Genomic DNA, 21266 nt, shown 5'->3' with positions numbered 1-21266 from the left:
AGTATTGCCAAGATTTTGGAGGTAGATGGAATCTCAAAGGTTATCTGACACTAAATTAAAACATTTTTTCTTACAGCGTCCTTGACACCTGGTCATCAGTCCCTTGCTTAAACATGCTCAGTGCTGGGGAGCCTGTAGCTGTTCCATAGAATTTTCAATGCCATCTTTTCTCCATCCAGCCCTGCAGATATTTGAAAACAGCAGTCATACATGTCCCTGGATTCCTGTCATGCTGATTAAAAGAACAGCCCCATTTTCTTCACCTGTGCTCCTTTTAGCTTGTCTAAAACCACAGTGACTTAATACTCCTGACACTCCTCCCCAAGCCACTTCCCTCCAGGTCTCATAGAAGCCTTGAAAGAGTTGAGGATCAGTCAGTCATGTCTGCTCTGCCACCTCCCCCAGAGGAATACCACTACCACCAGCAAAACAACCACAACACAAAATGAGAAATAACAGAGTAGTTTTGAGAGAGTTAAAGAGAGTGGTATTTTATCCATTTGAAAAAAAAAATCCATATTATATACGCCTTGGGCCACGTTTAAGCACTTTGTACATATTAACTCATTTAATTCTCATAATAATCATATGAAGTAGATATATATTCATTCTCATTATATGAATGAAGAAACAGGCATAGTGAGGTTGAGTGACTTGTCATAGGGCTTTCACCTATAAATGTCAAACCGGAATTTGAACCTAGGCAGCCTGGTCCCAGGGTCTGTGCTCTTAGCTACACAGTATTTGTTCTCTCTAGAGATTAGAGGCAATGATGAGGTCAGCTAGTGGCAGATACAGAGAAGAGAGTCTGCAATGGAAAAACAAGCTGGAAGGTGGTTGTAATCTGGAGAAATGGCAACTTTTCACAGTATCACTGCTAAAAATGTATCAGACCTACAGTTCTGCATTGTGTAATTCTGGGGTAAAAGAGGGTGGAGAGAGTAAGCGGAGGAGGAAACATGTGAATTGGCTGCTGAGAGTTAACGAGAGGTCAATGCCAAAGGGGGAAAATGCCAACTTTTTTTTTTTTCCTCTTCCCTGTTAAAGACTCACTCAGGACCATAGCTGAGGTTCTGCATCTCACGTATTAGCTCTATCTTTAGCGCAATTATAAGTGATATTCCTAATGATGAACTGTATTCAGCAACAACAAAAAGTTAAATTATGCTTACAGTTAAGAAATATCTAAAGCATGACCAGAACACTAACAAAACAGGAAAACATGGACTACAATTGAGATTGATTTTTTTTTTTTTTAAGTTTTAGTGAGTAGTGGTGATTTAAAAGTGCAGCTCTCTAGAAAACTCATGTCCAGGAGTCTCCTTTTCTAAGGATGCTGTCCTTTGATCCAACTCATGTTTTACTGTCATAGCCACAAGAATATGTTAAGCTTCTTAAACAAGCATTTGCTGTATGGTTTCTAATTGCTGCTCTTTGAGGACTGTATCCTAGTTGGGAGACAGGACAGGTACAGAAAGCACATGACAAGTGTCAGGTGAACATCATCAATAGTGAATGTTCTCAGTGCTCAGAGCAGGTGTGGCTGACTCAGGAAGGACACCATAGAGGAGACAGGGTCTTAAGGTGAATAAACAGGGCTAGCTTTCTGCAGTTTAGTGACTTTAAAGCAGATGGTTTCTATTACAACATCATCTAACCTCTTGTGACTCTCCAGGTAAAAAGTTCTGGGTTACTGGCCTTATTCTAAGAGCGCAAGTTTGCATCAATATTAGACAAATGTGTACAATTTTCTGCATTCCTATCTTAGAAGAGATATATTGTTTTTATAAGCGGATGCAGAAAAGCATCCAGTTAATTCAACTTCTAATCATGATAAAGGGCACATAGCAAGTTAGTAATAGAAGAAAGCTTCTTTAACCTGGTAAAGAGTACCTATAGATAATATGTTGGTACTCTTTACCAGGTGACTATAACTATGATGTTATAGTTCACGTCATAGCAAAAATCAAGTTTAAAATAAACATTTCCAGAGTTCCTGCTGTGACTTAGCAATAATGAACCCAACTGGTATCCAGGAGGATGCGGTGGTTTAATCCCTTGGCCTCCCTCAGTGGGTTGGGGATCTGGTGTTGCTGTGGCTGTGGTGTAGGCCAGCAGCTGCAGCTCAGATTTAACCACTAGCCTGGGAACTTCCGTATGCCATGGGTGCAGCCCTAAGAAGACAAAAATAAAATAAAATAAACATTTCCTTAAAACTAGAAATAAAAAGAGGAATGCCTGCTACCATGGCTTCTATTCAGCACTGTAATAGAAATCTTAACCAGTGCAACAAGACAAGAAGTGAAAGGTGTAAAGATAGGAAAGGAAAATCAAAATGTAATTATTTACATAGGAAGCTCAGGAGCTTCCACTGTGGCACAGTGGATTAAGAGCCCAATTGCAATGGCTCTGGTCTCTGCGGACGCATGGGTTCAGTCCTCCACTGGGTGCATTTTGTTATAGTATCCACCATTGCAGCAGCTGTGGTGTAGCCCGGAAACTTCCACGTGCCTTGGGTGCGCCTATAAAAAAAAACAAACAAGACCTCAAGAGTCTACAAATAAATTATAAAAATTAGGAGGTTTACTGAGTTGACTGAAGGTAGGCTTCTAAAGTCAACTGCGTTTCTTTCTCTAGATTAATACATACAGAAAAAGTAGTTCTAAAACATGATACCAGATAGAATAAAAACGACAGTAAAAACACGTGTATATATGTGCATAGCGAAAGAGATGCCAAACTTTGTAGAGAAAATTGCAACATTTTATGGAAAGCTAAAGTAGGGCTAGATAAATGGGAAAGAAGTACTATGTTCCTGGCCAGATTGATTTGATTTATAGCCATATTTATTTTCCCTATCAATGTATGTATTTAATGGAATTCCAATGAAAATTTCAACAGGATTTTTTAGTAGCATTTGATAAAAGTAATTCTAAAATTTATATGAAAGAGCAATGGGCCAAGAATAGCCAGAAGAGAAACAAGGTTGTAGACTTGCTCTCCCAGATTTCAAGTCTTTCAAGTAATTAAGACAGCGTGGATTTAAGAACAGAGATGGACAAATAGACTAGTGACACAGAATCAAGAACCTGGAAACGGATCCACACGTGTGGAAAGTCAATAATTCATAGAATTGGCACTGCTCATCAGTAGGGAAGGGAAGAACCTTTTAAAAAATGGGGGTAATTGGTTATCTAAATGCAAACACATGATATCGAATCACCATATATAAAAATCAATACTTGGGAATCCCCTCTTGGCGCAGCAGAAACGAATCCAACTAGGAACCATGAAGTTGCTGGTTTGATCCCTGGCTTCACTCAGTGGGTTAAGGATCCGGGATTGCCGTCAGCTGTAGTGTAGGTTGCAGACGTGGCTCAGATCTGGTGTTGCTGTGGCTCTGGAGGCCAGCAGCAACAGCTCTGATTAGACCCCTAGCCTGGGAACCTCCATATGACCAAAGACAAAATAAAAAAAAGATGAAAATCAATACCAAATGGATTAAAAATATCAATATGAAAGTGAAAACCTAACACTTTTAGGAAAGGAAATAGTGCAATATCTTCACCTCATGGTGGAAGAGGATTTCTTAGTATACCAAAAGAACAAACCCTAAGCCCAGATTGCTCCATTAAAATGGAGAATCTTTGTTCATCAAAATTGAAAGGATAATCCATAAAGTGGGAGAATCTGATTGCAAAGTAAATATCCAATAAATGATTGGTAGCATACAGGATAAATAAAGGGCTCCAATGAATCAAAAATAAAATTATCCAGGGAGTTCCCATCGTGGCACAGTCGTTAAGGAATCCAACTAGGAACCATGAGGTTGCGGGTTCGATCCCTGGCCTTGCTCAGTGGGTTAAGGATCTGGTTTTGCCATGAGCTGTGGTGTAGGTTGCAGACGTGGCTCAGATCCCCCGTTGCTGTGGCTCTGGCGTAGGCCGGCGGCTACAGCTCTGATTAGACTCCTACCCTGGGAACCTCCATATGCTGTGGGAGCAGCCCTAGAAAAGGCAAAAAGACAAAAAAAAAATTATCCATTAAAAATTGGTAATATAGTCATTTTGCAGAAGAGGAAACAGATATAACAAAAGATGTGAAAAGATGTTCAACTTTATTAGAAATTGGTGAAGTACAAGTTAAAACCACAGTGAGAGCAAGTGAATGTGGAGCTGATGGAAATGTGAGTAGTACTACCATTCTAGAAAACAGTTTTATCTGTCAAAGTTGAGGGTGGGTGTTACCTATGGCCCAGAAATTTCACTCTTAAAACCACACCCCTGGAAGAAAGAAGTCCTACACGTGGACATAGGTTGGAATGTTGATAGTCTTTTTACTTCTAATGGCCCCAAACTGGAAACTACCCAAATGTCTTTTAACAGTAGGATGTTTAAATAAAATTGTGCTAATAAGTTCATACAATGAGATCCTAAGCCGCAGTTAAAGGAATGAATCACAGCTATAATTATCAATATGGATGACTCTCAAAAATATAATGTTACGGAAAAAAAATTAAAGGTTCAAATCAGGCAAAACAAAACCATATATCACTTAAGGATATAACATGTGTAATAGTTCTAATAAAATGAGCATAGCATTAGGACAGTGGCTTCTGAGGAGGAGCAGGGGTTTGGGGGTGATACAGAAAGTGAGGGGCTCTCAGGGCATCTGGGTTGTCAGAAATACCCGGAATGTTCTCTTAAGCTTGCGGTAGGTTTTTTATGTCTTCCTTTCATTTCTTTAAATGGCACGTATGTAGTATATATTCATTTGTTGCATATTTTCTAATTCAGACAGGTTTAAAAAAAAAAAAAAAAAAAGCCCTGGGCTAAGTCCCAAACACATTTTCTGCAGAGCAGCTCCCACCTTCTTTAATAATCACTTTTTTCTTCCTGTCAAAACTCCCACTCCCAGTCTTACTCTGCTTTTATCCAAGGAAGGGAAGAGGGCTATCTGCCATACAGCTCCACCCTGGCCTGGAATGTTATTCTACCACCCACTGGTCTTTTCCTGTCTGTGATGGATTTACTTCACTCACTGTTATACAGACCCTTTACCTCTCGAGGGCAGCTCCCCTCTCTTCCCATTTCTCTCTTCGTTGTCCTGGAAACTTTTTAGGATCTTTGTCTCACTACACTGGAGATGAAGAGAGTACAGATGGGGCGCTCTGTTGAGTTGTGTATGTGGATATGTGTGTTTTTAATTGGAAAAATATTTATGATGTATAAAGTGAAAGTGCCCTTTCCCCTGCTTTTAAAGACCTCCCCATGATTCGGTGTGTCACAGTGGGAACGCTGGTGTGTTTTCTTCTATATTGCTTTCTATAGCCAATTAGCTGATTTTTTTTTTTTTTTTTGGTCTTTTTAGGGCCACACCCGAGGCATAAGGAGTTTCCCAGGCTAGGGGTTGAATTGGAGCTGTCGCTGCCTGCCGGCCTACACCACAGCCACAGTAACACCAGATCCGAGCCGCATCTGCAACATACACCATAGCTCACAGTAATGCTGGATCCTTTACCCACTGAACAAGGCCAGGGATCGAACCTGTGTCCTCATGGATACTAGTCAGGTTCGTTACTGCTGAGCCCCAACAACTCCTGATTAGCTGACTTTTATATCTAATACTTTTGGGAACTGAGAATGAATTAGGCCTAGAGATAAACTTCTCTGTCCAGGTCTGATTCTTTTTTTCTCTCCTTGGGTCTTGCTTTCTTTTTTTTCTTTTTTTTTTGTCTTTTGTTGTTGTTGTTGTTGCTATTTCTTGGGCCACTCCCTCGGCATATGGAGGTTCCCAGGCTAGGGGTTGAATCGGAGCTGTAGCCACCGGCCTACGCCAGAGCCACAGCAACGAGGGATCCGAGCCGCGTCTGCAACCTACACCACAGCTCACGGCAACACCGGATCGTTAACCCACTGAGCAAGGGCAGGGACCGAACCCGCAACCTCATGGTTCCTAGTCGGATTCGTTAACCACTGCGCCATGATGGGAATTCCGGTCTTGCTTTCTTATCTTCCCATAAAATAGGTAAACTAAGATAATCCATTTCAATCAAGAGATTGTTGTCAATTATTCTAGAAAATAAGAATAACATCACAGGAGTTCCCACTGTGGTACAGTGGGTTAAGAATCCAACTGCAGCAGCTCGGGTTCCTACAGAGGCTCAAGTTTGATCCCCAGCCCAGCACAGTGGGTTAAAGGAGATGCAGCTGCAGCTTAAATTCAATCCCAGGCCTGGGAACTTCCATATGCTTCAGGTATGGACATAAAAATTTTTAAAAAAAGGGAACATCACAAACATAAGGAATCTAGAATCTAGAGATTCTGTAAGTATAAATTGGATAATGTCTAACCATGATGTAGTGTTTACTAAATACCAGACACTATTCTAAGTACTTTATTTGCATGTACTAATTTATTCCCTACAATGACCTTATGAGATGGGTACTATTATTGTTCCTGTTTTTACAGATGAGAATGCTGAGTAATGGGAGGCTCAAGTAACTTGTTACATAGTCACATGATAGAGCGGGAACTTAAACCCAGGCAGAGCAATGCCAGAGGTCATGCTCTTCACTGCTAGGATATACTTTATTGATGATGGGTACTTCTTGACACCCTTTGTTTTTGTTTTTGTTTCTTTCTTTCTTTTTTTTTTTTTGTCTTTTTGCCTTTTCTAGGGCCGCTTCCATTGGCATATGGAGGTTCCCAGGCTAGGGGTCCCATCGGAGCTGTAGCCACCGGCCTTTGCCAGAGCCACAGCAACACAGGATATGAGCCGCATCTGCGATCTACACCATAGCTCATGGCAACGCCAGATCCTTAACCCACTGAGCAAGGCCAGGGATCGAACCCACAACCTCATGGTTCTTAGATTCGCTAACCACTGCGCAACGATGGGAACTCTGACACCCTTTGTTGGAAGGCATCAAATAAGCCCTGGTTCTTAGTCTTTTATTCCATAGCCAGGTCTTCAATGTATTAAATCCTCTTTCTTCCCCAAGGGATGCTTTCTCTGCCGTCTTTTCCAGTTCATTCAGGCTATCTCTAGATTCCAGTGTCAGGGCAACTCCAGGTTGTGACTCCCAATTTAGTATGCCTCCTATTTTTGCAGAATAAAAACTAAAGTTTTATTTCACACATTATAATTTACAAGGCAACCTTACCACAGCTATCTTTTCCTTAATTCTTATCGTAGTCCTAGGAGGAAAGAAACAGTGTAGTGAGTGAGAGCCAATTTACTGGCTTTGTGACCTTGTGCAAATTCTTAACCTCTTCAGATTTCAGGTGCTTTATCTGTAAAATGAGGGTAATAACAGTAGCTACCTCATAGAGACGTAAGCATTAAATGAATCAATACCAGGAGTTCCCATGGTGGCTCAGTGATATCGAACCAGGGAGCGAATCTGGGCCACAGCTGTGACCTGCACCACAGCTGCTGCAATGCTAGATCCTTAACCTGCTGCTATGGGCCGAGATTGAACCCATGCCGCCATAGAGACAATACCAGATCCTTAACTTACTACACTACAGTAGGAACTCCTACCTTTTAATAAGAAATTTTATAAATTGACCTGGCTGCTCTAAATTCAATTTTAAATGCATACCTGTATCATGGATCAAATGTTTTCTAGACAGCTTCAAGTAAAAGGAGGAAAGCCACAGCTAATTTTGCACTGGGAAGGATGCTTATAGTGAAAGCAAAATGTATGTTTCAGAACTGAATGATGGGGAGTTCCCGTCGTGGTGCAGTGGTTAATGAATCTGACTAGGAACCATGAGGTTGCGGGTTTGATCCCTGGCCTTGCTCAGTGGGTTAAGGATCTGGCGTTGCCGTGAGCTGTGGTGTAGTTTCCAGACGAGGCTCAGATCCGGTGTTGCTGTGGCTCTGGCGTAGGCTGGCAGCTACAGCTCCGATTCAACCCCTAGCCTGGGAACCTCCATATGCCATGGAAGCGGCCCTAGAAAAGGCAAAAAGACAAAAAAAAAACCCAAAACCAAAACCAAAACTGATTGATAGTTGGCATTTTAGCCAAACTGCATGATCTTTATAATTGAAAATTTTAAACTTTATATAACTAGAAGATTTAATTGGCACAACTGAAACTTCTTTTCTCCAGAGTCTCTTCCCAGGTGGTTGTTTGAATAGTCAGTAGTGGTCAGGTCCCTATTTTCCAGGTGATGCTGACTTCCCTAGGGTCTCAAAGATGTGGAAAAGGACTAAGCGGGTACTAATAGGATACATATTTGTTTCCTGCTTCTCATGAAACACAGTTATCCCCCAAAGTCAACCATAGCAACTCTTCTTTGATGTGGTTACAATTTAGATACTATTTTATTTTGAAGATTTGAAGAAAATATTCCTCCCCACCCGCAAAAAAATCAAAGGGTAAATAATGACAAGCTCTACCAAAGGAGAGGGTATAGAGTAAGCTTTGGTGTCAGATAAACCTAGGTTTATATTCTAAACTAAATAACTTGGCTGTGTGAACCAAGTATATAATTTCACTATGCCTCAGTATTCTTATCTCTAATAGTACCTAAGGATTAAGTAAACCTTTGAGTTCTTATCTTAAACTGGATACTGTGTTAAACACAATACTTGCAACATTTTGTTTATTCATCTTGTCAACAGAACAGTCAGTCTTGCTAAGCGGTTAAGAGGCTAGGCTCTGGAGTTAGAATATCTGGATTTAAATCTTAATTCCTCTACTGTTCTTGATGTCCAGTTTCCCCACTCTCCATGCTGTTATGTTTCCTCATTTGTGAAATGGGGATATTAGTACCCATTTTAATGGAATTTTGTGAGACATTACAGTGTAATATTTAATAGTATGGCCTTTGCCAGCAATACCTGATACCAAAGCCAGAAAAGGATGCTATGATGAAAAAACAAAACAAAACAAAACACAAAAAACCTACAGCAGAATGACCCTGAGGAATATAGCTGCAATGTTTCTTAACAAAATACTAGCAAACTGAATTCAGTAGCATAGTAAATAGGTCATACACCATGATCAAGTGGGATTTATCCCTGGGATGCAAGGATGGTTCAGTATATGCAAATCAATAAATGTCATGCACCACATTAATAAGATGAAGTAAAAAGTGAAAGTATAATCATCACAATAGGTGCAGGAAAAGCATTTGACAAAATTCAACAACCTTTTCTGATTGAATATAGAAAGAATGTACCTCAACATAATAAAGGTCATGTATTACAAGCCCTCAGCTAACATTATTCTCAGCAGTGAAAAGTTGAAAGCTTTTTCTCTACAATCAGGAACATGACAAGGGTTTCCATTTTTACCACTCCTGTTCAACGTAGTACTAGAAATCTTAGCCAGAGCAATCACGCAAGAAAAAGGCATTAGAGTCAGAAAGAAGTAAATTTGTCTCCATTTGCAGATGACATGTTCATATGTATGGGAAATCCTAAAGACTCCACCCCAAAACTGTCAGAACTAATAAATGAATTCACAAAGTTGCAGGATAAAAAAAAAAATTGACTCAGAAATCAGTGTTGTGTTTCTATACACTGAAAACAAACATCTGGAATGGATTAAGAAGATGTGGTATATATACACAATGGAATACTACTCAGCCATAAAAAAGAACAAAATAATGCCATTTGCAGCAACATGGATGGAACTAGAGACTCTCATACTAAGTGAAGTAAGTCAGAAAGAGAAAGACAAATACCATGTGATATCCCTTATATCTGGAATCTAATGCACCACACAAATGAACCTTTCCATGGAAAAGAAACTCACGGGCTTGGAGACAGACTTATGGTTGCCAAGGGGAAGGGGGAGGGAGTGAGATGGACTGGGAGTCTGGGGTTAATAGATGCAAACCATTGCATTCGGAGTGGGTAAGCAATGAGATCCTGCTGTATAGCACAAGGAACTATATCCAGGCACTTGCGATGGAACATGATGGAGGATAATGTGGAAAAAGAATATATATAGATATGTATGACTGGGTCACTTTGCTGTACAGTAGAAATTGGCAGAACACATAAATCAACTATAATGGAAAAATAAAAATCATAAAATTTAAAAAAATCTGAAGAAGAATGAAACAATGCTATTTACAGTAGCATCAGAAGCAATAAATTACTTAATAAATTTAACCAAGAAAGTGAAAAATCTGTATGTTTTAAACTCTTCGATGGAAGAATTTTTTTTCCTTGATGAGAAATTGAAGAAGACACAAGTAAATGAAAAGATGTCCCATGTTCATGGATTAGAAGAATTAAAATGTCCTTATTACCCAAAGCTATCTATAAATTCAATGAAATTCTTATCAAACTTCCAGTTTTTTGGCTTTGTTTGTTTGTTTGTTTTAAGGCTGCACCTGTGGCATATGGAAGTTCCCAGGCTAAGTGTTGAATCGGAGCTATAGCTCCTGGCCTACACCACAGCCACAGCAACATGTGATCCAAGCTGCATCTGTGACCACATCTTACAGCAACGCCGGATCCTTAACCCACTACGCGAGGCCAGGGATCAAACCTGCATCCTCTTGGTTCCTAGTCAGGTTCATTAACCACTGAGCCATGAAGGGAACTGTTTCCAGTGGCATTTTTAACAGAAATAGAAAAGCAGTCCTAAAATTTATATGGAAGCACAGAAGACACCGACTAGCCAAGGCATCTTGGGAAAGAAGGACAAAGTTGGAAGCATCACATTTCCTGATTTCTTTCTGTCTCTTTTTTCAGCTTTTAGGGCAGCATCTGCCGCATATGGGAGTTCCCAGGGTGAGAGTCTGATCAGAGCTGCAGGCAGAGCTGCAGCCACTGGCCTATGCCATAGCAGCGCATAGGATCTGAGCCATGTCTACAACCTACAGCACAGCTTGAGGCCACCCTGGATCCCAGACCCACTGAGTGGGGCCAGGAATCGAACCCGTGTCCTCAAGGATATTAGATTCATTTCTGCTGCACCTCAGTGGGAACTCCCACACTTTCTAATTTTAAATGATACTGCAAGGCTGCACTAATTAAACAGTATGGTACTGGCATGAAAATAGACACAGAGTCCAATGGAACAGAATAAGAGCCCAGAAACAAAGCCAAACATATGCACTAAACTAATATTTGACAAGGAAGCAAAAGCCAAACGTATTCAATGGGTAAAGGATAGTTTCTTTAATAAATGACTTGAGAAAACTGGATAATCACATGTAAAAAATGAAGTTGGACCACTATCTCACACCATTCACAAAAGTTGACTTGAAATGGATTAAAGACTTAAATGTAATACCTGAAGCCATAAAACTCCTAGAAGAAACCATAGGGGAAAAAATCTTGAAATTGGTCTCAGCAATGATTTTGGATATTACACCAAAAGCATAAGCAACAAAGGCAAAAATGGGCAAATAGGACTGTATCAAATTAGAAAGCTTCTGTACAGCGAAAGAAATAAGCAGCAAAACAACCTATAGGAGCGGAGAAAATACTTGCAAACCATCTATCTAATAAGTTAATATTCAGAGTTCCCATCGTGGCACAGTGGAAAGGAATCCGACTAGGAACCATGAGGTTGCGGGTTTGATCCCTGGCCTCACTCAGTGGTTTAAGGATCTGGCATTGCTGTGGCTATAGTGTAGGCTGGCAGCAACAGCTCCAATTAGACCCCTAGCCTGGAAACCTCCATATGCTGTGGGTGCAGCTCTAAAAGGACAAAAGACAAAAAAAAGAAAAGAAAAAAAAAGAAGTTAATACCCAAAAAATATAAGGAACCCATAAAACTCAATAGCGGCAGGTGATGTCTAGTAACTTCACGATGGTATTCAGATGCCCACCACAGGCACTGCTGAGAAAGTTGCTGTGCACAGCTGATTCCAGAAGCAGGGCAAAAGAAAAAAAGGGAAAAAAAAGAAAAGTCAATAGCAAAAAAGTCTTTTTTTTTTTTTTTGTCAGCCACCTTGGGTGGCCTGATTGTATCATAGGCATCTTATTTTATTTTATTGTATTTGGCCATGCCTGTGGCATGCTGAAGTTCCCTAGCCAGGGATTTAACCTGAGTCACAGCAGTGACAATGCCAAATCCTTAACCACTAGACCACCAGGGAACTCTCCAAAAACAGTCAGGTTTTAAGGCGGGCAGAGGAACTGAATAGACATTTTTCAAAAGATATACAAACAGCCAACACTCTTGAAAAGATGCCCAGAATCACCAATCATCAGGGAAATTCTCATTGTCAAATCTACAATGCGATATCACCTCACAGCTGTTAAAATTGATTATCATCAAAAAAATAAGTGTTGGCGAGGATGTGGAGTAAAGGGAACCCTTGTGCGCTGTTGATGGGAATGGAAATTGGTTCAACCACTGTGGGAAAGAGAGTCCTAAAAAAATAAAAAGTAGAACTACCATGTGATCCAGCAACCCCACTCCTTCAAAGGAGTTCCTGTCATGGCTCAGCAGAAAACTAATCTGACTATCATCCATGAGGATGCAGGTTCAATCCCTGGCCTCGCTCAGTGGGTTGAGGATCTGATGTTGCCTTGAGCTATGGTGTAGGTCACAGATGAGGCTCAAATCCTGCATTAATGTGGCTGTGGCGCAGGCCAGCAGCTACAGCTCCAATTCAACCCTTAGCCTGGGAAACTCCATATGCCACGGGTGCAGCCCTAAAAAAAAAAAAAACAAAGGAGATGAAATTAGGATCTTGAAGAGGTATCTGCTCTCCCATGTTTATGCAGCATTGTTCGCAATAAGCAAGATACGGGAACAACCTATGTGTTCTATGGGTGAATGGATAAAGAAGATGTGGTAAAAATATAAAATGGAATTATTATTCAGCCATGAGAAGAAAGGAATTCCTACCATTTGTGATAACATGGATGGACCGTGAAGGCATTATGCTAAGTGCAATAAGTTAGAGAAGGCAAATACTGTATGACCTCACTTATATGTGTCATCTTAAAAAGCTGGACTCATAGAAAGAGAGACTAGAATGGTGATTGCCAGGGCCTGGATGGTGGGGAAATCAGGAGATATTGGTGAAAGGGTACAGATTTTCAGTTAAAAGATTACTAGGTTCTGGGGATCTAATGTACAACATGGTGACTATAGTTAAAAATACTATACTTCAAAGTTACTGAGAGAATAGACCTGAATGTTCTCACCACCACCACCACCAAAAAAAAAAAAAGAGATAATTGTGTGAGGTGATAGAAGTGTTGTGGTAGTTAAACACAATCTATTTGGAAGCATTTGTAATATCCGTGTGTATCAAATCCTCACAGGGTACACCTTAAACTTGCACAGTGTTCTATGTAAACTATATCTCAGTAAAGCTAGGATTAAAAAGGTTGGCCTTAGCAAATTGTCTGACTGTGAATCCTGGCTTTACCACTTAATAGCTGTGTGACCTTAAAGAAGCATTTTTTTTTTTTTTTTTGGTCTTTGTGTGATTTCTTGGGCTGCTCCCAGGGCATATGGAGGTTCCCAGGGTAGGGGTCGAATTGGAGCTGTTGCCACCAGCCTACGCCAGAGCCACGGCAACGCCAGATCCGAGCCTTGTCTGCAACCTACACCACAGCTCACGGCAACGCCGGATCGTTAACCCACTGAGCAAGGCCAGGGATCAAACCCGCAACCTCATGGTTCCTAGTCGGATTCGTTAACCACTGAGCCATGATGGGAACTCCCTTAAATAAGCATCTTTTAATGTCAGTTCCCTTTTCTGTAAAAAGGGGATGAAGTGTTGCCTATATCTGAAGATTCTTGTGAGGATTAAATTAGATGATTTATGCAAAACACTTTTTTTGTAGCTACTACATAGTGATGCTAGTATTACACCAGTGCAATGTTTTCTCATGCCACAAATTTAGGGGCCGTCGTTGACAATATCAATCTAACCTTTCAAGCAGTTCCTATTTAAGACATTTTGCAATTTTCCCGTTTTCCTCCATCTATTGCTGCCTTATTTCAGGCCAACAGCATCTTTTACTTGAACTGCTTCAGCAACTTTCTGATTAGTCTTCCTGCTTCTGCTTTTTTTTTTTTTTTTTAAGGTCCTTACACAGGGCATATGGAAATTCCCAGGCTAGGAATTGGAGCTGTAGCTGCTGGCCTACACCACAGCCAGATCCGAGCCACATCTGCGACCTATACCACAGCTCACGGCAATGCCCGATCCTTAACCCACTGAGCAAGGCCAGGGATCAAACCCTCATCCTCTTGGATGATAGTCGGGTTCGTTAACCACTGAGCCACGACGGGAACTCCCCTGCTTTTCTTTTGCAGGAAATACTACTCTTCTACTCTGCCTGGAAGAGAGTATTCTTTTTAAATATATACACTTGATACTGCATTAGTTACATACTGTTGCAGAATAAGTTACCCCCAACTTAATGGTTTAAAACAACAAACACTTGTTATCTGTGTCAGGAATTTGAGAGTGGCTTACCTGGGAGGTTCTAGATCACTCATATAGCTGTTGGCAGTAGGCCTCAGACCCTTGTTAGCTGACAGTCAGGGTCCTTAGTTCCTTGTCATGCATCCTCTGCATCAGGCTGGTCACTTGTCGTCATGGCAACTGGCTTCCCCTAGAATAGGTTCAAAGAAAGAGAAAGATGGAATCCAGAGTATCTTTATGACTTGCTCTCAAAAGTAGCATGCTGTCACTTCTGCTTTATTTTATTAATTAGAAGCGATTCACTAAGTTCAGGCCACATGCAAGAGGAAGGGAATGAGGCTCTACCTCTTGAAAGGAGGAGTAGCAAGGAATTTGGGAATTTATCTTAAGATCACCATACTCTACTTTGGCCAGATGTTTACATTCTTCCCATCTGCATATAACACCCCACCCAAAACCCAAGACGAAACAACCTCAACCTCTCATCCCTTTATGGCATCAGCTAGAAGTCCAAGATATTGGCATTTAAACAGATTAAAATCAGACTTCTTGTTCTTGTAGTTCCTTAGATATAGTTTCTTGACTATAGTTCCTTTTTTTTTTTTTCTTTTTAGGGCCACAGCTGCAGCATATGGATGTTCCCACCCTAGGGGTTGAATCAGAGCTGCAGCTGCAGGCCTACAACAAAGCCACAGCAGCTCGGGATCCGAGCCACATCCATGACCCACACTGCAGCTCACCGCAATGTGGGGTCCCTAACCCACTGAGTGAGACCAGGGATCGAACCCACATCCTCATGAATACTAGTCCGGTTCTTAACCTGCTGAGCTACAGCCAGAACTCCTTGACTATAGTTCCCCTTGATCTGAAGACCTGTGAACTAAAGAGACAAGTTATCTCCTTCCCAAACCCTCAGCTTACAGTGATGGGACAGAAATAGGATAATTACTAGAGACATTTTTGTTAAAACAAGTCAGGGAAATAGGAGGCACAGAATGACTGCCAGATACTTCTGTTTGAAAATGAGGAAAACAGGAGCCATTGGTTCACAGTATTCTGAAATCCACCCACGCACAGGTTAACCATCTCTTGATTGAGACTTAAGGCCTGGGAATAATTGTTCATGGAGCCTCACTGGCAGGAGGCCATAGTACTCCACTACCTTTTGGCCAGAGGCCTCAGTTTTTTACTATGTGGGTCTCTCCGTAGCGTTGCTGGAGTGTCCTCCACAGCATGTTATCTCATTTTCTCCCACAGTGATTGATCCCAGAGAGAGAGTAAAATGGAAGTTACAATGTGTTTTATGACCTACTGAGAGTGCTCAGAAGTACTTCCATTTTGTTCTATTCATTAGAAGTGGATCACAAATTTCATCTCACTTAGGAGATGAGAAATGAGGCTCTACTTCTTGAAGGGAGAACTATCGAAGAATTTGTGCATGCATCTAAAATTCACTACAGAGATTATACCACTTTCCTGCTTAAAAACTCTACAGTGGCTTTCTGTCACTGTAGAATCAAATAGAAACTCTTAATCCGGGAATTCCCATCGTGGCTCAGCAGAAAGGAATCCAACTAGGAACCGTGAGGTTGCGGGTTCAATCCCTGGCCTTGCTCAATGGGTTAAGGATCTGGCATTACCGTGAGCTATGGTGTAAGTTGCAGATGCGCCTCTGATCTGTCATTGCTGAGGCTGTGGCGTAGGCTGGCAGCAACAGCTCCAATTCAGCCCTTAGCCTGGGAACCTCCATATGCCCCAGGTGTGGGCCTAAAAAGACAAAAGACAAAAAAAGAAAAGAACCTCTTATTCTGGTTCACAGCCTTGCATGGCTGGTGTCTGCCCACCTGTTGACTGTTGGTTGTACATGTGTCTTTTTGCCTACCATTCTTTTATTTTTCTTTTTAGGGTAGGGTTGAATCAGCTGCAGCTGCATGCCTACAGCTCAGCCACAGCAACTCAGGACCTACACCATAGCTCATAGCAATCCCAGATCCCCGATCCACTGAGCAAGGCCAGGGATTGAACCCACATCCTCATGTATATTAGTTGGATTCATTTCCACTTAGACACAACAGGAACTCCTTGCCTACTGTTCTTGAACCACTCCTGGCCTTACTTCATTCTTTGAACAAAACAGTCTCATTCCTAAAGGATGGCCCTCACTTTCTTTTCTTTTTCTTTTTTTTTTTCAAACAATTGTTTCTTTTCCCTGGAATGCTTTATCCCCTAATGTTTGCCAGCCTGGCTACTTGCTATCATTTAGATCTCGTTTATTTATTTATTTTGTCTTTTTTTCTTTTCTAGGGCTGCACCCATGGCATATGAAGGTTTCCAGGCTAGGGGTCTAAGTGTAACTGTAGCTGCCAGCCTATGCCAGAACCACAGCAACGCGGGATTCGAGCCGCATCTGTGACCTACACCACAGCTCACGGCAAAGCCAGATCCTTAACCCACTGAGCAAAGCCAGGGGTCCAACCCACAACCTCATGGTTCCTAGTCGGATTCATTAACCACTGAGCCACAAGGGGAACTCCTAGATCTCAGTTTAAATAGTACTTCTTCATAGAAAGAAAAATCAACTAATCTCAGGTAGCTACACAAATACTTTCTATCATAATATCCTATTTTAATATTTTACACTGTGGCTCTGGCGTAGGCTAGCATCTATAGCTCTGATTTGACCCCTAGCCTGGGAATCTCCATATGCCACTGGCACAACCCTAAAAGACAAAAAAAAAAATTGTATAGCATTTATATTAACTTTTTCAACTTATTTGTACAATTATTGTGTCTCCCATCACCCCGCTAGAATGTAAGCTCCATGGGAGTATGGCCTTTTTTTTTTTCTAATTCTATACTTTTTTAGGGTCACAAGTGCAGCATATGAGAGTTCCCAGGCTAGTGGTTGAATTGAAACTGCCAGCCTACACCACAGCAATGTGCAATCTGAGCCACATCTGCGATCTACACCATAGCTTGGGGGCAACGCTGGATCCCTAACCCACTGAGCAAGGCCAGGGATTGAACCTGAATCTTCATGGACACTAGTTGGGTTCTTTACTGCCGAGCCACAAGGGGACCTCCTGGCCTTTTCTTTCTTTGCTGTTTCGTCATTGACTAGAATTTTATTTGGTTTATGATAGGTATGCAACAGATATATTTTGTACAATTGAGTTATTTTGACAGACTGTAAACAGAATGAGGGCGGGATTGTGTTAGTCTTGTTCAGTGATGCATCCTCAGGACCTAGATTCTAGGAAATATTCCAAATTTGAAAAACCATATTATAGATGAAATTTAGAGAGATTACGCAAATTTCCCTGGGTTATTTAGTTAGTAATGGCAGAGCAAAGGCTCCAGCCCAGGCTTCCTGACTCTACACTATTAATACCATAACACATAGAGTCCTTGGTACATAGTAGTTGCTCAAAAAAGCAACTCCCTTCCTCTTAATTCTTCTCTGTTCTGATCTTTGTCAATAAACATATATAAATCATTTCAAAGTTAGACTCAACGGACATGTACCATTTGGGATTTATTTTTTTCACGTAACATTCTTTAAATATTTGTATATGTCAGTATAGTTCGTGTACTCATTTTCTAGGACATTTTGAAGGTTTATATTTGTGTCACTCAGCTTAACTTGTCACCTTTTATATTTTACTTCAGGGCCTGTAATCAAGTGTGAAAGCTCTTGGTATTTCATTTTCTTTGAGTCTTTGACAGAATTTTGAAAAGTATAGAGCATCGATCATAGCAGCTCTTCTAAAGCGTCTAGTTGTTTCAGTGAACACGTAGGCTCACGTACCATGTTGTACAACTTGCCGCACCGGGCAGCGGAGTGGAAGGCACAGTGAGGAAGATGCTGTCTGTTCTCTCACAGCAGCTCCACTCACATTAGAGGAATCTAGGTCTAAGTGCTTTGCTTTTCTGTGGATTCTTTGGATGTCGTGATCCATCCTCTCCTACTTCTGTCCTGTCTTTAAGATTTGCTGAAGTCTCTGGAGGGCTTGTAGCACTCTATGCCCCCAGGTAACTACCCTCAGGCACACTTGGAGTTGTTGTGAATGGAAACATGGTCCTCAGGAGTGTGCAGGATGATTTGTTGGTTGTCTCTGGGTTGAAACATTCAAACTGTCATTTTTGGAGTTCCTGTCATGGCTCAGCAGAAACGAACTTGACTAGCATCCATAGGACGCAGGCTCGATCTCTGACCTCGCTCAGTGGGTTAAGGATTCGGCATTGCCATGAGCTGTGGTGTAGGTTGCAGACATGGCTCAGATCCTGTGTGGCTGTGGCTGTGGTGTAGACTGGCAGCTACAGCTCCGATTCAACCCCTAGCCTGGGAACCTCCATATGCCGCAGGTGTGGCCCTAAAAGACAAAAAAAAAAAAAATTAAGAAAAATTTTTGTCTCTTAAGCTAGTGTAGGACTTAATTTTCTTAGCCTTTGTGGGGTAGCTTTTTTTTTTTTTTTTTTTGCAGGTATTGAGATATAACTTAAGCAGTTTGCTTTTATCTTTTTAGATCACCACCCTTATTAATCATAAGGATAATACCAAAAAGTCTGACAAAACTCTGCAAGCAATTCAGCGTGTAGGACAAGCCGTCAACTTGGCAGTTGGAAGATTTGTTAAAGTAGGGGAAGCTATAGCCAATGAAAATTGGGACTTGAAAGAAGAGATAAATATTGCCTGTATTGAAGCTAAGCAAGCAGGTATGTTGAAGCCTATTTGTACCAATTTTATTCCTTTGAATAGAACAAGTTATTGTCTTATTTTGAGTAAAAATGCGTACTGTGTTTTAGCCCTGTGATTACAGATGCCTGGGATTTAAAGGTCTGGATGAGCTTTCAGGAATATCAGACTTCTCTTGGGCCAGCTCCTGAACCATCAAATTCTTGCACTGGGCAGGGTAGAATGTCATCATCCTCACCCTCAGCCATTGAATGGGATAGCTAGAGAGGAAAGTGAGGCAGGGACTCTGCCGTCAGAGCTGTATCAGGCTGTATGCCACCATGTAGGAAATGGGAATAAAAATAAGCATGCTCCTATCTCTACAGGAGACAAATCGCAGTGACTTCAAATTTCCTAATGTCTCCCAAATCTCTATAACAGGTAGCCTAAAAGTCTGAGAGAACCTGGGATGTTTTGATGGATACAAAGAGTTCAGCTTTGTTGAAGTATGTTTATCCACCTATTCTTTCTGTACATATTTACTGAGTGCCACCCAGTTCTTATAGGCCAGAGGAGGAGAGCCATGCAGAAATCAATAAGAGTCTGCCCTCCTGGAGCTTGCATGCTAGTGAGGGACACCATAAACACATGAATAAATAGCTTCATGCCTAATGTCAGGTAGAGGTAGTTATCATGAAGAAAATAATACAGCAGAGTAAGGGTCAGGAGACCAAAGAAGGTATATTTTAAAGAGGGCAAGTTTTCTCCACATTGATGCTATTGACATCTTGGGCTGGACAGTTATTTGCTGATAATTCTTTGTTAGGGTTGAGGACTGCCCTGTCCTTTGTAGAATGTTTAGCAGAATTCCTAACTTCTCTCTGTTAGATGCCTGTCTTCCCCCATGGTGACAATGAAAAGTGTCTCAATGTTGCCACATGTCCTTCGAAGGGTCAAAATGGCCCCCATTGCGAACCATTGAAACAGGCGAGGCGGGAAGTCTCTCTAAGGAAGTAACATTGAGCAGAGACTGCAATGAAATGAGAGCCCCGGCTATATGGATACCTGGGGGAAGGACAGACCTGGAAAGGAGAAGAGGGAGAACAGGTGGCTTTCTCGGCTAAGATGGAAACTTTGGACTGTATTTTAAGTGTCATAGCGGAGCTAGTGGAAGGTTCTGTGGAGGGTGGGGACATAAACTCATTTATATTTTAAAGGTATATATATATATTTTTTTAAGTGGGTGCATCTGAGGAAGTTCCCAGCCCAGGGATTGAATCTGAGAGCTGTGGCAGTGCCAGATCGTTTAACCCACTGCACCGGGCGAGGGATCGAACCTCTGCCTCTGCAACAATCTGAGCCTACGCACTCAGATCATTAACCCACTGACCTGCAGCAAGAACTCCATATATTTCTTTTTTTTCTTTTTTTTTTCTTTTTTGTCTTTTTGCCTTTTTCTTGAGCCACTCCTGCAGCATATGGAGGTTCCCAGGTCAGGGGCCTAATCAGAACTGTAGTTGCCAGCCTACACCAGAGCCACGGCAACGAGGGATCCGAGCTGCGTCTGCAGCCTACCCCACAGCTCACGGCAACACCGGATCCTTAACCCACTGAGCAAGGCCAGGGATCGAACCCGCAACCTCATGGTTTCTAGTCAGATTCGTTAACCACTGCACCACAATGGGAGCTCCAAGAACTCCATATATTTCAAAGGAACTCTTGGTGGTTCCTGTTTAGGAGGTATGAGGGTGAAATCAGAGTCCACTTAGGAGGTTATTGCAGTGGTTCCGGTGATAGATAATGGTGACTTAGTCCAAGTGAGAGCATCTGAGGTGGCGAAAAGCGGTTGTGTTTGGTTATGTGGAAAAGGTGGAGCTGGTAGGATTTGCTGTTGGATGTGGAATGTGATAGGAAGAAGAGTCATGAATAACTCCAAGGTTTGAAGTATGAACAGCTGGGTGATTGATGATTGTTCATTGACACGGGCAACCCTGAGGGAGGAGCAGGTGTGTTTGGAGGGTCATCATGAGGGGAAGGGAGTGGGTGAGATCAGGCCAGGTAATGTGGAGGGGCCAGCTAGACAATACCTGGCCCTAGTGTTTATATGATGGACTTCAGGTATTATTCTGTAGTTTATAGACTGAGGAATCTGGAACCAGATAAAAAACAATAATTTTGTGTTAGAAATCTTTCTGCTAGTGGGAGTTCTCGTCGTGGC

At 41.6% G+C, this 21266-nt stretch overlaps 1 protein-coding gene and 1 non-coding gene across 2 annotated transcripts in view; both read left to right on the top strand.

Moving 5' to 3' along the window:
• CTNNAL1 (catenin alpha like 1) overlaps window positions 1-21266 on the top strand; it is a 73093-nt gene that overhangs the window by 1234 nt on the left and 50593 nt on the right. Inside the window, exon 2 of the mRNA XM_047768111.1 lies at window positions 18900-19089. Within this exon, the coding sequence (XP_047624067.1) occupies window positions 18900-19089 (190 nt within the window). The remainder of the gene's footprint in view (window positions 1-18899; window positions 19090-21266) is intronic.
• Window positions 11764-11854, top strand: LOC125121745 (small nucleolar RNA SNORD35). Its single transcript, XR_007133609.1, has one exon. It is a non-coding gene; the product is annotated as a small nucleolar RNA SNORD35 (small nucleolar RNA).

This window comes from Phacochoerus africanus, chromosome 2, assembly GCF_016906955.1.
Source record: "Phacochoerus africanus isolate WHEZ1 chromosome 2, ROS_Pafr_v1, whole genome shotgun sequence".
Taxonomy (NCBI): domain Eukaryota; kingdom Metazoa; phylum Chordata; class Mammalia; order Artiodactyla; family Suidae; genus Phacochoerus; species Phacochoerus africanus.
This window is presented reverse-complemented; position numbering and strand designations above follow the sequence as displayed.